The sequence below is a fragment of the Myxocyprinus asiaticus genome, chromosome 12 (genome assembly GCF_019703515.2).
Source record: "Myxocyprinus asiaticus isolate MX2 ecotype Aquarium Trade chromosome 12, UBuf_Myxa_2, whole genome shotgun sequence".
NCBI lineage: Eukaryota > Metazoa > Chordata > Actinopteri > Cypriniformes > Catostomidae > Myxocyprinus > Myxocyprinus asiaticus.
In genome coordinates this window covers 33,658,573-33,676,359 of record NC_059355.1, presented here as the reverse complement: position 1 = coordinate 33,676,359, position 17,787 = coordinate 33,658,573, and the positions used below count along the sequence as shown (strand labels likewise).

The 17,787-nt window shown below is 36.9% G+C and overlaps 1 protein-coding gene across 5 annotated transcripts in view; it reads left to right on the top strand.

Moving 5' to 3' along the window:
- LOC127448732 (dynamin-like 120 kDa protein, mitochondrial) overlaps positions 1-17,581 on the top strand; it is a 46,537-nt gene extending 28,956 nt beyond the window's left edge. For 2 of the 5 annotated variants that reach the window (XM_051711501.1, XM_051711499.1), the window contains 2 exons: positions 14,947-15,015; positions 15,513-17,577. In XM_051711501.1, coding sequence (XP_051567461.1) covers positions 14,947-15,011 — 65 coding nt within the window. In that variant the 3' untranslated portion in view covers positions 15,012-15,015; positions 15,513-17,577. Of the gene's footprint in view, positions 1-14,946; positions 15,016-15,512 lie in introns of all 5 variants that reach the window. The other 3 variants (XM_051711502.1, XM_051711503.1, XR_007898578.1) reach the window with 2 other exon arrangements.
- The last annotated feature ends 206 nt before the right edge of the window (positions 17,582-17,787 follow it).

Here is a 17,787-nt window from a genome sequence, read left to right as displayed (position 1 = left end):
GGTTTGCCACACTAATATAAATTATCTAAGGATGACAAACAACTGCGCCACCCAACAAACTGGAAAGTCCCGCCCCAAACAGTGGACACCACCAATCAGCATTCAGAACATCGGCGCTGGTCTGCCACTATGGCGATTTTAATTTGCGAGTCTAATGCAAAGTTAAAGAAAGTATCAGAAATTACCGGAGACTAAGAAAGACACTAGACAGTATCAGGAAAAAAACAAAAAACAATCCTGGGTGAGCTGGATGCCAGGAGAACTGCATGAGCCCAATCTATCAAGACATTATATTCCAAGACAGGTTAGTGCACAGTTGGGTTGTCAAACGGAATAGGCCCTGATCAAATCTTGTCAAAATACAGTAATGTAAACAGAGTTGGTTTGTATTACGTGCAGGAAAAAAATCGGATGTGTGTCAAAACACAGGATGCATTAAGCTTTATAAATACAGCATTACAGACCTGCCCCTTTCTAAAATGTTTACTAAGACAACAATTTTGTTAAGAAAAAGAGAAAACGACTTTCTGCCCTTGGCTCGATAACTTAAGTAGCTTTAAGTATCAATATATTATTTACTTGAAAATGCTGATATACTTGATACTGCTGTAAGACACCTAAAAGTATTTAAGGACTTTTTATTCTATTGCTTGTTTTTGTTTCTTTGTTCTTATTTTATCAAGTACCGTTTGTCTTGAATAATTGCTTGAGAATGTGAAACAATGTTTACTTAAGAAATTCTTGAAGGCTAAATGCCATTGTTTTGATGTAATTTTTATATAAACATTTAACTTTTTAAATAAAAGTGTATACAACAACATAGGCTATTACTTTTGGTATCGAGAAGCGTGAAGTTTCTCTGGCATTTTTATCGAATACTGAAATATTGGTAGTAATTTTTATATAAACATTTAACTTTTTAAAGAAAAGAGTATACAAAAGCATAGGCTATTACTTTTGGTATCGAGAAGCATGAAGTTTCACTGGCACTGGTATCAAATGCTGGAATTTTGGTATTAATGTGAAGACTTCTTAGGATGGTTGATGATCAGCTGTTATATAACAAGTACAAATAAATGCAGTACTGTCTAGTACAGTTGGACTTCAAAGACATTATAAGTGACTTGGTCAGCAAAAAGGTCCAGCATTTGGATTTTGGTTCAGCCCAGGTGTAATGAGGTAGCCTTGTTATGGATGTAAAATCATGTGAAACACATGCAAAACTAATTTGTATTATAGTTTTTGCTATTTAACAATTAGAAGAAAAAAAATTGTTTTCACTTAAAAAATATCCAACAATAGATAGTTGGTACAAAAGTGAGGTGTAAAGTTAAGGTGAAATGGTCAAGGGTTCAACTTCAGGTTCAAAGGGCAAAATAACAATGGCACTCATATTACATTAAAAAGCCTTTATTCTATGGCCATCCTTTTTTTTTTTTTTTTTTTTTACAATCAATCTCCACTTTCACTTTCACATTTTTTTTCTTTTGTTTTTGCAGAATCACATTCTTATCTGCATGTTATCATGCATATCGCCACCTATTGGGCAAGGAGGAGAATTTATAGTAAAAAAGGACTTAAATATTAATCTGTTTCTCACCCACACCTATCATTATATAGATATAGATTTTACCACTGTCTTATGGGTTATTTTTATGATGCCTTTAAGTGCATTTTGGAGCTTCAAAATGTTGGTAACCATTCACTTGCATTGTGAAGACTACAGAGCCGGAATATTCTTCTAAAAGTCTGTGTTCAGCAGAAAAAAAAAGTCATACACATCTGGGATGGCATTTGGATGAGTAAATGATGAGAATTTTCTTTTCTTTTTTTTGGGTGACCAATCCCAAAAAATTCTAAAGATAAAGAAGTTCTCTAAGATAATTCTAAACTCTCCATGAATTACATTGTCAGATAAGAATATAAAGTTTTTAGAAGTTTAATGACCTTAGCATACTCTCTCAGTTGGATCTTCCATCCAGTTTGTAGTATCATTTTCTGACCAGCAATTATGACCAGCTTCTCTTATACATTTGACTTCTGGAGAGCTCCTTAAAATTCTTACAAATCAGTGAAGTCCATTACTCTTTATGGAGCACTCTGAGCGTTGTGCTTCAGTTCACTTTGATGATGCACAGCTAGTATTAGACTGAACTGAGATCACAAAATTGGGCACTTTTGATTACTTTTATGCTATTTCAAATCTATTTAAATTCAACACCTTTGAAATCGCAACCCATTTTACATCTTTAATGTCATATTTTTTTCTGAGTGAAAGGATACTGTATGAGCAAAAAATTGGGGAGAGACAATTTCCATCGGTAATTGATTGTATTGTTAAAAGTGGACATTTCATAACAGAAAGAAGCTAGCTGATTGCAGTTTTCCTAAAATAATCCCTAAATAGCTATTTGGCTAGTGGTTACAGTTATCCAATACATTATATAACTACTGTATTTTGATTAAAGAATGCCAAAATAGTTTTCTTTTTTAATGTGCACTGAAGCATCATTCAGAGTGAGACTGGGTACATGCATTAAGTTAATAGGGTCAATTTTGATTTCATATTGACTTAAAAAGCTCAATTGGATATATTCCTGCACAGAGATATTAGAAGGTGGAAAGCGAGCAGTTTATTTTGAGAGTTTGTCTCCGAGCCACATCTATTCCACGTCGACCCACCTTACAAGACCCAACAGGAAAAGATTCCAGAATCCAGTAGCGAATAGAAGGGGTTGGGAAGCGGAGGGGGATTTCAAACTTTGTGCTCTTTAAATCACCTATGAGCTGTTGTTACACGCTCCCTGTCTCTCTCCCTGTTCGCTATTTTTATTTTTTTTAGATGGATTGGAAAAACTGACAGCCCCCTTCATAAACCTAGAGATGTATTGACTGGCTCCCAGAACCTGGGGCTGGGCCATGGGTTGAGTCCAGCTCATGGGAGGCCACGAGGGCCTGTTACTCCCACAGGTGTGGGAGCCACTGACCCTGGCCTCACCTGTCTGCCTGTTTGAAGATGAGGAGCTTGGGGGAGGATGGGGGTACTTCCCTTAACAAAGAGAAAAAATTTACCTCCTGGGGCAAAGTCTGGTGTTAAGAATGATTTGCCCTTACTTGCAGGCAGGCAGGGAGCTGCTCTGGTTTCACACTTGGGGATTTTGTGGTTGTGTATGGGTATGTCTGTGCATGTGCAGCCCTCTACATTGCGAGTAAACCACTCGCATATGCGAGTAAATTTCGCACTATGCGACCAAAAAACGCCTGTTATTAGCCACTGGCAAGTAAATATTAACATTTAACTCGCCAGTGATAGAGCTGTGTAGTTTCGAAGCACCGAGGCCCTTTTACTGAATAAACAGCAGTTGATTTAAGAAGCTGGATTCAGCCTCGTCTTTCCCTGCATGCTGTCTCATGAGCACGCAGGAAAAAGCTCTTGTGTCTCATTCAGTTGAACTCCGAGCATCTCAGGGAACCGCACCACGGATGTCACAAGAGCAGCTCTCTTGAGAGCGTATGAAGATGATCCACTTCTCAAGCGCTCTGATGTGCACGCCGTCTACAGAGGCTTGCGCCAAACTCCCGTGAAAATATAAACAAGGTATAAATGTATTCATTTTGTGAACGCAAAGGGCTCCAGTTTCACTTAACGGCCGTGTAATGGCAAATGTCCGTGGTCATTGTGGGTTTATTCACGTAGTGTTAATAACACGCAGTGAGACAGAGGAGATGCCCTGCTCTATTTCTGTGGAGATGATAAAATGCAAGAAACAGAATCTCAAAGTCTTCCTTCATGAGAAATAAGGGCTTGTGAGTTAATCAGAGAGCCTTAAAATAATGTGTGAAAGTGAAGAATTTAAGGCAGAAATATTTTACTATTGCTTAATATAATATAATATAATATAATAGCTATACAGGTTGGCTGGGTTACAAAAGAAGAAAAGGAAAACAAAACATTGAAAAAGTCTAATGGATCAAAAGTAAATTGGACAAATAAGAGAGATATATTTTAGTTATTTAGACATATTTTGATAATTAAAATATTATTTTAAATTTTATACTTTTATATTTGACTGTCACTCATATGTTTTTGAAGCCTGAAAAGGAAATCATATACCCTTATTTTATTTTATGACCCAAGCTAAATTTGTATAAATGACTTTGTTGTGTGCATGAAGCACACATAGTGAGTTTGTATGGTAATTAATCGTCATATTCGTGAAACACCTAAAACAGACAATTAATCATCATAGCCCTAAAACAAGCAATTAATCGTCATAATCACAATTATTTGTTTGACAATTAATTGTTAGCCAGATTTCACAATCGTGACCCCTAATTTTCATTATTAGGTTCCTACCTTGTGAATTGTTTTGTTAAAAATGTGTACGAAATTTCAAACAGTGGCAACAGCTTGAATCATTATTAAAAATGTGATTTCATGACATCATATAAATTGATAGAATGTGAAATTTGTACATTTTTAAAAAGCATAAATATAAAAAAATAAATAAATTACAATATACTATATTGTGTGAATATATATGAAGAGGCCCCCTCTCTCAGTTTGCTTAATATTTTTTTTTTGTTACATTATGCTTACATGTCATCAAATGTCTGGCGAATAAAAACAAAAATTTACTAGCCAATGACTAGCCAATTTCTCCAACATGATCGTAGAGGGTTGGTGTGTGTGTGAGAGAGAGGGCAAGCGTGGGAATAGATGTGGAAGATGCTGCATTCAGAGTATTTGGGGCTAGGGGTGTCTGAAATGTTTTTTGTTTTGTTTTACCTTTTACCTTTTAGTTTTATAGTATTTTCATTTATTATTTTATGAGGATAATTGGGACTATCTGAAATGTCACTAGCCACACTCAAACTCACAGCACTAGTAAGAGCACCACAGCTTAATGTGTCAGAGCTTGTGTATTAACCTGTACATTCTGTGCTCTATAGGCTCTTACAAGATCTTGAATATGTGATTGTCAATTTAAAAACAGTTAACTGTGACTAATGCAAACATATCACATCCTTGGAGTTTTTATAGCTTATCCACAACAGTTTTTGCATTGCAGGGAGTATATAAGGAAGTTAACCCCATTGCCTAAATGTATGGTGGTTTGATTCACCAGTTCAGTGTTGTGTAGGCCTTTCCTCGAGGAATGCTCTCATCCTCTGTCTCACACTCCCCCTCATCACCTTTGTAACATTCAGTCTCCCTCGTGAAAGGATGACGTGGGAACCCATTTTAGTGTTAAATGCAAAGTGCTCCACCATTTCCTCTTTTTCCAGTGAGGTACTGTTGCTGCTCCTGTGCTCCGTATACACAGAGCTTAACTGTGTTTGCATGAGGCGTTAGGTCACCACAGAAGCTGGTGTATGCGTCCACCTTTTTATATTGTCTGTCCCTCTTCCTCTGTCTTTTTGTCTTCTATCTAATCATTGGTTGCTATTTGACTTGACTGTATGTTCTTGCCTTTATTGGTTTATCTAAAGCTGGGGGTATCAAAGTTATGGTGTGTTGGGTAAGTCCGGTATGAGCTGTTGATTCTGTGTCTTATCATCTGGTCGTGATGTTGTACTGGTTGCTGCACTGCAGAGCTTTTCATCAAAGATCTTAAACTAAAGAAAGTATTTGTGAATGTTGAGAAACTTTAAAAGCTTGATTCATATGGTCCTCATGAGCCTGCCGAAATGAATCTTAAAAAGTATACTCTTTCTTAGTTTAGCCTCTGGCATACAGTATATAGTACAGTTCAAAAGTATGAGTCCTCATTGAAAATCTGGGATTCAAAATCAAATTTAAGACTGGAAATAAACAGTTTCAGGATTAAAAAATAAATACATTTCATTTCATTGAAATTTGCAACCATGTACATGATATTTATGTTCACCTCTGATCTCCTCAGTGTGTCAATTCAGCTTATAAAATAGCATTCAGCATCAAAGTGTGTTGTAAATGGAAATGAGAACTTTTAAGTTTAAAGAACTTTTTAATGATGAGATACAAATGAATCTGTTCAATTCAATCAAATCAAAGCTGTTCATCAGAACCTGATTCACCCAATGTGTTCTCATTTACACAGACTTGAACATGAAATGCCACACTCTAGGATTTCACAAAATAGTTTGAGAATTGTATATACATTTGCCTTTGATCTTCTATGGCCAGCTTATGTTTTTCCTCCTCTCACTCTTGCCTTCTCTCACAGTGCACCCTGTAGCTCTGATGGGAAAAGCATATTTCTGGCCTGTCTCTTCAGTGACAGAAAGACTATTATGCCTTTTTTTCGGGGTGAGAGGAAACCGCTCCCATCTCTAAAACAGCTGGAGCAAAGCCACCGTCCTATAGCAGGCTGTAGCCCCAGTCTTACCATGCAGGCCAATAATCGGCCGCCCACACCCACCAATGCATCCCCGTTACCCCACCCAAGTGCTCTCAAAGGTCCTGCTCTCCACATAAATCTCTCAGCACTTGTCATTGCTGTGAAGAAAAGGTCCTCAGGAAGTATTTCCCCTCTTTTTACATTCACCCTGTGCCTCACTAGCTGCTAAGAAACTGTGGTAGAAGAAATCAAATGAGTGGGAAATAAGGATGGGCCACTATGAGACTAGTCTATTAGTGAGGTTGACTGGTTTTAGATTTTTTCTTTCTTTCTTTTTATTTTAGATATTTTTGTGGTGCTTTAATTAGTGTGTTGACAGAATTCTGCACAGCATTTTATACAGTAAAACCCTCACAAAAAAGTTGTATTTTTAAATTCATCTTTGAAGCACCAATGCTACAAAAATATAATGCAGACGAAAGTTGGTCGTTGAGTCATGTTTCGCACAGTGCGCGTTGCATAATTTAGACATGTCAAGTTGTAAGTAGTTCCACTTTTAAAAGCTTCTCTCGAGACTCCTGTGTTCTGTTCTATTCCATTAGACTTTGTCTGGCTATTTTTGAATGCAAGAACGTGTCTTGTGTATAACGCATCCTAAGAACCGCATCTTATTGAGGTCACGTGATCCCAAAACCAGCCTAATTACAAACTTAATGATCCTGTTTAGACCTATTAGTCTACTATTTGTTCAGGCAACCCCCTGATGATTTGATTTTTAAAATATGTAGTTGTACACACCCTTTGTGGGAAATGGACCAGCAGTCTTTCCATTTCTCCGTTTGTCACCATCACAGTAGTTCCTCTTGTGTCAGCAGTAGCAAAACCCATTGTCAGTCAGTCTCCTGCAAGGCTGTTCTCAAAAGCCTTTGCAGGCCGTGCTATACATCTATCTGTCACATAGCCTGCTATGAGGTAATAGGAAAACCATACATTTCCTTCCTCAAGGGGTAAAAATAGAGCTCTTGCTGCAATGCCTCACCTTCTGGCACAGTCGGGATGATACTGGACGACGTAGTGCTCCTACTTTATCATGTCTTTGCTCAATTCATAGTTAAAAGAAGGGATTTACTGAAGCTATAATTTTTGGTCCCTGCATCACTTTAATGCAGTCTGCAAACTGCTTCAACCAAGCTTGCTTTTCTCTTCTAAATCCGGAGTCCCAAAGTTGACCCCTTTTAACCAGTACACAACCTCCATCAATAAATATGTTGTCCCACCTAATGATCCATTAAATCAGAACTTGATGAAAGGTCTTGGCAGATTTCAGCACACACGTTAGGCAGTCATAGAATCTGCAGAATATGCAGAGGGATCAGGTTCCCCGCATCAACACAGGTGGGGTTAAGATGACATCTTCTCTCTTATTGAGGCATTAAGGAATTTGCCGTGTTTACTGTTTCAGAACCACTGCGTGTTGACGTGCCCATCGTTCTGTAATGTTGTGTCTCTGGCTGTGAGGGCTTAAGGGGGAGAGCGAAGAGGGTGAGATTAGCTGTGTTCTGATTAAAAGGGACCCTACGAAGTGTTCATGTCTCCTTACACACTGAGCGAGGGATATCTGTAAAAATTTGCTTGACTTTCACTTTTTTTTTCAGTGTCTTGCAAAGTCATCAAACAAAGAACACTTGAGTCATGTAGAGTAGGAATTTTGGGTATGATGACAATATTATTTTGTAAATAAATGTAAATATAAATGAACAAACTTTCATATATGTAAATATGTATAATGCATCCAAGTGTATTTATACAAAAAATATATTACATATTTAAATCAATATCATTCGTCATACTTGAGACCCCTATAATTTGTGATAAATGACTTGGAATTTTATATATATATACAGTACTGTGCAAAAGTTTTAGGCACTGGTGAAAAATGTTGCATAGTAAGGATGTCTTCAAAAATAATGCCATAAATAGTTTTCATTTATCAAGTAATGTCATGCAAAGTCCAGTAAACATAAAAAAAAGCTAAATCAATATTTGATGTGACCACCTTTGCCTTCAAAAAAGCACCAAATTTCCTAGGTAATCCTGGACACAGTTTTTCTTTGTTGTTGGCAGATAGGATGTTCCAAGCTTCTTGGAGAATTTGCCACAGTTCTTCTGTCTGTTTAGGCTGTCTCAGTTGCTTCTATATCTTCAATTAGTCCCAGACTGACTCGATGTTCAGTAGGGGGTCTGTGGAGGCCATGTTATCTGTTGTAGGGCTCCCTGTTCTTCTGTTCTAATCTATTCTATTTACAAAAGTAATGTTTGGGAGTCTAAAATGTATATTTCCTATTGACACATTAAAGCTGAAGATATACTATCTTAAGATAAATGTTTTTGTGAAACATCTTATGTGCCTTAGACTTTAGCACAGTACTCTATGTATATGTATATATAAGTATAAATATAATACACACACACACACACACACACACACACACATATATATATATAGTTTTTTTTAAATCGATAGAATAATAAAAAATATCCTAATCTTTCCTTTCTATGAAGTGCACAGACATTGAAGCTGCAAAATGAATAAAATCCCAATAATAACCAGAGAAATTAAGATTTGGTGCATAACGCGGGATTATTTACTTTAAACAAGCCCGAAATACACTGGAGGACGCTTATTTTGAAATTACAGATATTTGGCTCCGTTACAATGCTCTATATGTACGTATTTACCAAATGAAGCTTTTTATAGCCTATAGATTCACCAGATGAAGAGTTTTACATGTAAATATTTCACCAGATGAGATGTATTGATAAGGAATTAAAAAAAATGAAAACAAAATATAGGCAACTATCGGCACATATATTTCTTCAATAACCGATAGTTCCAAAAAGCAGCTATCGGTATAGATTAATCAGTAAAACCCTTGCTTCCTGTTAAGTGAGGTATCAATTTACCCTTATTCCCGATATCGTTCATATTGGCATTTGAACTGAATATGCACTCCCTGCAATTTGGAATCTCACTTAAAGATGGCCAAATACCTTATGAATTCCACTTCACAGGGCACTATCAACCAATTGGAACGTACCTATTGAGATGCTGAAATGAAACTCCAGGCATTTGATAACTCACCCGCTTTGGCCACCTGCAGTTTTGTGTGCAGGGTCCAATTTGAGTCTTTATGCTGACTGACACACAGTAATGTAAATGCTCCCTCCAGCGTGGATAACCACACACTCTGTTTCATACATGCATAAAGGGATAGCCATCTATTGTCCGGCTGACTGTTTTCTGACTTCTCCATGTCTTGACTTGCCCCTGTCTTACCTTTGTCAAAGCCATGTAATTAAATGCTAATTTGGAGGCCAGGCTGGAGGGAGGCTGTGAAGGGGAGGTGAGGAGTTCAGTGTACACCTGGGTTGACACGAGACTGTCTGCACAGTCCTCATAAGCAAGAGTCTCTCTCACACAGCCTAAGGGGCATGCAAAGTGAAAATTTCCATTAGATGCACCATTGGATATTGTTCAAAGGTTCAAGCTATTGGAATAGTAGGAATGAATGCTGATAAAGCTCTCCATATTCTGCAGTGGTCAATTTCCTTTGAAGACTACATGAAATGGCATTTGCAACACATTTTACTTCTGTAATGTGATGTATTTTTGAGTGAAAAAGGATAGTTAATAAAAAATAAATTTAGGGGCTTGGGAGAATTGAATGAATTGTGGAACATGGGTGTTCCATACCAGTCTGCAGTCAATTATGGGGACTACTACCTCCTCAAACACCACCCGCACCTATTATTGGCAGAACAAGTTGGCTTTGTGACATCAGCTGGAAAAGAATGTCAGTGGTGTGGCCAGTTATTTAAATTTTATGAAACATTCCTTGTCTTTGGATTAAGGTGCACTAATGAATTGTGCACCAAAAGATCAGGAATGTGCGTTAAGACAGTAAATAGGGTAAATTTGGAATTCATTTTAACTTAATCAGATCCATATTCAACTGTAAGTGTTGGAATGAATGCTACAAGAGTAAAGACATTGGAGTCGTAGTATGAAATTATGTCTTTTAGTTAGCATAAAGGGTTGTTCACAACGAAATTTTTTTTTGCATCCATCCGCACTGTTTTTCAGTTGTGTATGAACATTAGCTAGACAGACGTCTTTGTTGTGCCACGTCTCGGCTATTTTTTTCAGTGTCTCAAGCATGAGTTTTTTAGTTTAAAAACAACTTGCAACACCTGCATTTGTTGTGCTGCATCTAGCTTTTTTAGCTCGTTTTTATTACGCATTCAGTGTGAACAGCCCCTGATGACTCTATGGTATATCATTCAAAGTATGCCTTCTTAACATGTGGACCCAGAAGTGAAAAAACGAAGATCGTATTTGGACAGAAGGGATGTGTGAGGATGGTACAGATACTGTATGTCCATCAAGTATCTAGTTATAAAGCCGTTAGTGTAAATGAAAGATTTTACACACTGAAATAGGCCAAAATACTTGAGATAAGCTGGGAGTCAGAACTACCCTTATGTTGAACCCTGATGTTCTCCACAGCAGAGCTCAGAAGTTCCTCTTCTCCTTGTGGCCATATGTTTTACAGATAACTCGGAGAGCTGATTTGTGGGACTGTGTTATGCTGCTAACATCATATTTTATGCATCCCCCCCCCCCCACTGTCTTCAATAGTTGATGTTCTTGTATGAATTTTCAGACAAATAAAATACCATCAAGAGCTTTCCTGGTTGTCTACTTCTTGCATTTCAAAGAGTTCTCTCGTAATACTGCAGGGGACTATTCAACAACCGACTAGTCAATTAGTAAGGTTGATTAGTTTTAGATTATTTTCTTATTTCTTTATTAGTTTTATTTTTTAGCGGTGATGCCACGATGGGTCATGATGGTCAACTAGTTGTCCAACAACCACCTAGTAAATTAGTGAAGTTGATGGTTTTAGATTATATTTTTATTTCCTTATAAGTTTTTGATTTTTTTTAATGGTGATGCTTCAGTTAGCATGCTGACAGTGTTTTTTGCTTTAGCTGTTAGACAGTTTGCACAGTAAAACCCTATTGGAAAAGTTGCGTCTTTTAATTAATCCTCTTTAAAGCACTTACAGATTCGGATGGATGTCTTTGGCCATTGTATCGTGAATTGCCCAATTTGGAAGTTCTGTTCTATCACGGTGTGATCAGTCTAGCTGTTTAAATTCAAGAATGTGTTCTGTGTGAATGCCCTCCAAGAAACACACCTGATCGGGGTCAGGTGAACACGAAACCAGCCTAATACTTCAGGACATCCTTAATAGTGAATCCTAATTAGTCGAATGATCGATATGGAAAATATGTAGTTTTGCACATACTTATCACACAGGTGATTCACAGTTCACACCTGAAATGGCTATGATTTTCCAAGGACCTTCTTGAGCAGTCTTGTTTCCTGAAAAGAATGGTGAGAAACATGACCTGCTGAAAAAAGCTGTTGCCACATTTTAATTTCTTTGCCATATCCACCATTAACTGTTATTCTTCTTGATGGCAAATCCTGAAGACCACCATTTATATCAAAAGAGATTGAGTTTCTCTTCAGCTCCTTGCAGCTCCTTTGACCTCCATCTCCTTGGCGGTATCCCGTGCCCTTACTCTCTCTTTTTGCCTGGTCCTTCTGTTCTCCGTGGCCACACTGTTTCACAGTCTAATTACAGGTCAATTAAGGGCTTTCTCTAGCCTTCTGCCGCTTCGGCCCAGGAGGCTTAGAGGCCCGCAAGAGTTGGAGTGAAAGAGATATCATTTCATGTGGAGATCAGGCGAGAGCCCCTTTCAAAAAAGGGATTGAGGAGGAATCCTGAAAAAGAGAAAGCCACCCTAACACCCCCCCCCCCCCCAAAAAAAAGGAGTCTGTTGGGACAGGGGCCAATGGATTATGGGAATATTCATGACCAGATAAAGAGAGGAGACCTATGAATGGATGTGTCCGAAAGCTCATCTCTTAGGTAAACATGGATCTAAATGGAGTTTGGATCCTGTTCTCGGACTCACAGGAGCAGGGAAGGAGCAGTTCTCTCTCCTATGTCACATTTCCATGAGGCTAAAAAGAAAAGTCTTGTTTTGGCCTTTTCTAAGCCATGATTCTGCGTTCTTCCATGTAGAACAAACAGATGGTGAACAGAAATAATTATCTGTTTCTCACCGTCTTTTCAGACACTTTAAGCCAATATGCACACAAGTTCACATCATCCCTAGCATTGGCTTTAAACGTGCATGTTGTAAGTTTGACAGTTTCCATAGACTTCCAGTTGCCCTCTGCATTGTAGTAGCTGGTATCACGTCCATTTGATTTATATCATTCCCAGTCTTTAGTTTTTCTCTTTTTATGCATTATAAAGTCATTTTTGATGAATATAAATAGTATTAGGATTTCAACCAGTATTTTAAACCGTATTTAATCCTGTATTAGTGTGGAATCAAAACACGCCAGAAGTGGGAACTAATTTTGCCATACATTTTCTACTCTTATTAAATTAAGCAATGTGTAAAATTGCATTGGTTTTAATGCACTATATATTTGGCCATTAAGAGTAAAAACAAGAGCATTTAGACTTTTAAATTTGACTATCGTTGTAATGCCTCCTAGTCTCACGACTTGAGAGAATGAGAGTGTTCTACAGTAACTAAAATGCCGTTAATTTGGTAAAAACTGTCCATTTAAGTGACTGTTCAGAACTCTCAAAAATGTTCACGAAACTCTCCATGTGGCATTTGTCATATTCTAACAGGTTTTAGTCAAATAAAAATAAAGGGAAAATGTTGCTGTTTATAACTGTATATAGTCATATTGTTGCATATAAATGAAAATTATTAAATATAATTCCTCCTTATGTTCATGTAGTGCAATACTGTTTTGGAAAACATGCCTCGATTGGTTTTAAACTAAATTCTTACTGTGTTTTCATTCTTTAATGGTATTGGCTATAATTGGTTCCTCTGACTGTAATAAAATCCATTTTAAGACATTTTAGAGTAAAAACATAAATATTACGATATATATCAAATTTTTTCAAAAGGCTGCAAAATATATAGATTTTTTTCCCCCTTTATCACCTAACCCTATAGTGGAAGTCAAAGAATTCAGTGGAATTGACCATTTCACCTTGTAAGGTCATAGAATCCTGCTTTCTGCGAACAGGAGACCACAGCCAGCTTGAGTTTCATCTCCACACCTGTCGTGTCAGAGTGCCCTCTCCCAAACTTCAAATTCACTATCCTTTACATTTACTTGCTTTAATGTCCTCAGGCACACACACACACACACACACACACACAAAAAGATGCTCAAAGACTGGGCCTTGAGTTTGTGTATGTATGTGTGTGTGTGTGTAGGAGGAGCTAAAGGGTCATGTTTCCAGGCTTTAGGATATTTGTGAAAGTTTGTGTGTTTGTATGAGTGAGCACATGTGCATTTGTGTGTGGGTCATAGTGTTGGATTTCAGACCTCAGCGATGTCCACAAAGGATGTCTTATGTCTTTCATCCCACACCTCTGTAGAGAAAGGGGAATCCCCATACCACAGGCACAGATACACCTAAAACGGCTGCACGAACCTCAGATGACAGTATTTAGTTAGACCACAAACTTGTAGCCCAGTGTCCATTTGAAAATCCCTGTTAGCCTGTTGTCACATGACAACTTAGAATGTTTGTTCTCATTCCATTAGTGCACAAATGGACGTTCATGGGTACATAACATACATTATGTGTCATAGTGAGTCTTCCTCCTTAAGATGCTGCTTTTGTCATGTAGCCTCTCATTTGCAACACACATTTCCCATGTTGAAAGTTTTATGATCTGTAAATTATGCATGGATCATTTGTGGGGAAAAAATTACATTAAATTACATTTGGGTTTTGTATTTCTTTTTTCTTTTTTTTCTAACAAGATTTTGTGAGATTCATGCTTTAAACAAGACTTTCCAAAAAAAAAAAACTTGACAAAGTTAAGGTTAAGACATAAACGTATACAAGTATTTAAAAGTACATTCATCTTGTTTGAAGGATATTTTGATATTTTAAATGGAAAACAATAATTTATTGATTTATTTTTTCCCAACTCCAGAAAATAATTTCTGTTTCTAAAATTTTTCATAACCTTAACTCCCTCTGTCACATAATTTTAAGTTATCACCAATTCCCTTGGCACTCCATCACACCCTGAAGGGGGTAGACTTTGAAGTAGCATGTGGAGGTGCAACAGAACACCACCTCTTCATCATCTACTCCTCAACCGCACACACCTTTCATTACTGAACTGTCAGTGGCCACCATCTGCTGTTTGTACCCACAGTGGCACTTGACACGACTGATACTTTATCCGCAAGAAAATGTAGAAAATATTTGTATGCATATGAGTCCACTTAAAAGTGCTCCTTTGCAGTGATGTGGCTAGGTTAGGGGATTTCCAACAAGAGGCGCTTGAACTTGAATACTTCTTAAGACTGCTTACAGCCGATGCCCTCTTAGTGCATGGGAGATTAAACTGTAAATTTGTGCCTGACTGAAACACCAGCATCAATGCTTATTTTGTACTCACAATTGCATTTTTATTTTATTTTTTACAGAAAAAGTACGTGAAATTCAGGAGAAACTTGAAGCCTTCATAGAAGCTCTTCACAAAGAAAAATAGAACAGTAGGTGGTTATTTTTTTATACTGCATAGAAAAATAAAGACAATTCTTCCCCACAAATTAATAGATTTCAGAGTTTCCACAGTCATGGAAAACCTGAAAATATTAGGGAATTTTGATTTCCAGGCCTGTGAAAGTAATTAATAAATTAATTATTACATTTTGAAATAATAATGAATAAATTAGGAAATCAAGAAAATCTTACATTATGAAATTAAGAAAATCTAAAATTAAGAAAGTAAAGGAAATTACATATACTGAGTCATATTTTATACATTTTCTAGTTATGCTCAACTCTAAAATATAAAGTACAACTTACTGTATATCACATGATTGTTAAAATCTTTATCCAGTAATACTGAATGACTGGAAACGTCATGGAAATTCATGTCAAAAGTGGTGGAAAGTTTTGAAATGGTGCATGATATTAATCAAAATCCATGTGGTATTTTGTAGTGTTCATATTAATTAAATACATCTTAATTTTTGTCTTATTTCAGAATCATCTTCCTTTTGGAAACAGTCATGCCCTTACAGAAGAAAATGCATTGATTTAAGACAACATCATCTTTGCCCTTTGACAATGACTCCTCTCAGCTTCTCCTGTCCTCTGGTTTTAATGTCCTGCTTCAGCTTTCGATCCTCTCTCCCACACACACACACACACACACACACACACACACACACACACACACACACACACACACTTTCCCCCTCTAAAAACTGCCCCTGTGTAAGCAAGTGCAGTGAGCAGGAGTCCCTTTAACTTTGCTGCACATTTAATCACTGTTTGAGCGCAAGCACTTTCTCAAGTAGAGAATGGTACCCGTCAGAACACCATGCTTTATTCTTTCTTCCCCCAGCGCTTACAAGCCACCAATGTGTTCACCAGACATGTTCTGCAAGCACAGGGATTCAGCAACAAGAGAAAATGGGGGAAACGACATGCACATACATCTTCTCTCATCCCTCGTTCCCAATAAATGAGAAGTTTGTCTGGGCCTCTCTTTCCCCTGACTGGCTTTATTAATTGAGGTGGTGTTTATTGAGAAGCCACATGGTTAAATGCACCTGATATTGATTTGCCTTGCTAAGAAAAGAGAGAATATTCCAAAATTGTCTTTAATCACCTATTGCTGTCTTTGTTCATCTTTTGGAGCTGTGATTTCTCATGGTCAATCTACTGATGTTTGTGACCAGTATGTCACAGGTGTTACAGTTAAAATTATATTCATCTCACCATCTTCTAATTTAACATTTAAATAGGCCACCATGTTCTGTAATGAAGTGTCTACATCAATATATGCAGTTATTTGTATTGTAGATCTCATCTGTACATCTGTCCTGTCCCCGTTTGCTTAGTCACTCTGAGCTTAGTTTAAAATATTCAAGAAAGTGAGACTGAAGCCTCAGTTTTGAAGATGCAAAACACAGCTTTTATAAATTGAGGAAGTTACAGCACCAGATTATATCATCTTCCCCTCCTCAAACAATTGGATGAAAAGGCAATGTCATATTCTGTTCGTTACTTTGGCTCTTCACTCAATTTCCCTCTCACTTTGTTTTGCTTGCTTTCTTTTACCAGAATTATACTTTGAAAATGTAAGGGATTCGAAAGCATTTGATTTACCCCTGTTCATCTTCAGCTTTAGTGCACTTTTCTTTTTCGCTTGCGCATTTTATATCTTGCTTCCTGGAATTTTTGCAGTTTGCTTGGGTTTTATACAAATATAAAATCCACTTCAATGTCCAATAATTTTGAGTGAAGGGGCAACAAACCTTTTGTTTCTGGTAGCTCATAAATGTAAATGGGTAAATATACATGTACTTGTAAAGTAACTCGAAGTTCATTGAAATCATGACTCTGTTATCACAACGTGAAAATATATGAGTGTGATGCTTGTAACAAAATTATCTTTAGATTAGTTTAAGAATGCAACCCCCATTACCCCCCCCCTTTTTTTTTTTTCTTTTTTGTAGATTGTACTGTTTGCATGTTGTACCCCATCAGATGTGGTTTATTTATTACATTGGTGTTAAATAAGAAATAATAAAAGTGACTTTAAATGTACTTTAACAAGATCTCATTTTAAGATGACATGAATGTTTCCAACATGAGTGCATATTTTGTAATTTTCTGGGAGTTTTGCATGCTGTCATTTTGGCAACAACCGTTAAACTTTTTGTCAGGTGTCACAGTGCATGTTTTATGCCTTCAGTTATTTTGAACTGTTAAATGAGATGTTGTGTTACATTGCAACAATAGAAAATGCATTTGTCACACTTTATGATTGGTAAACACATCCAATATTGAAAGATCTACAGTTTGACCGTGTTTTGACCTCATCCATGGCATTCTCCTTGTTCAGCGTTCCAGTGCTTAAACAAGCAGCATAAAAAAAAAAAAAAAAACGAATGCCAGATTTCTCACTCAAAGCTTTTGTAAAGCCCCAAATCGGTCTTACGTCAAGTTATGTTAGTCAAATAACACCTGAAAATGATTTGTAAGAACTGGAAAAAATAATATAAACAATACAAATGCTATCTTCAGTAATTTTCGTTATACTTTAATGTCTTTGATATCTGACCGATTATTCTGAATTTGTGTACAAGACTGATTCTATTTGATGTTCTATTTTTTTTTTTAATTTATTTATTTTTTTTTTACTATGTTTTCTGTATTAATTTATTTAAAGACTAAGGGCCGAATTCAACCTGATCTCATAGTGAAAACGTGACTATATGCATTTTTGCAAAACTTTTTATACGTGTCTC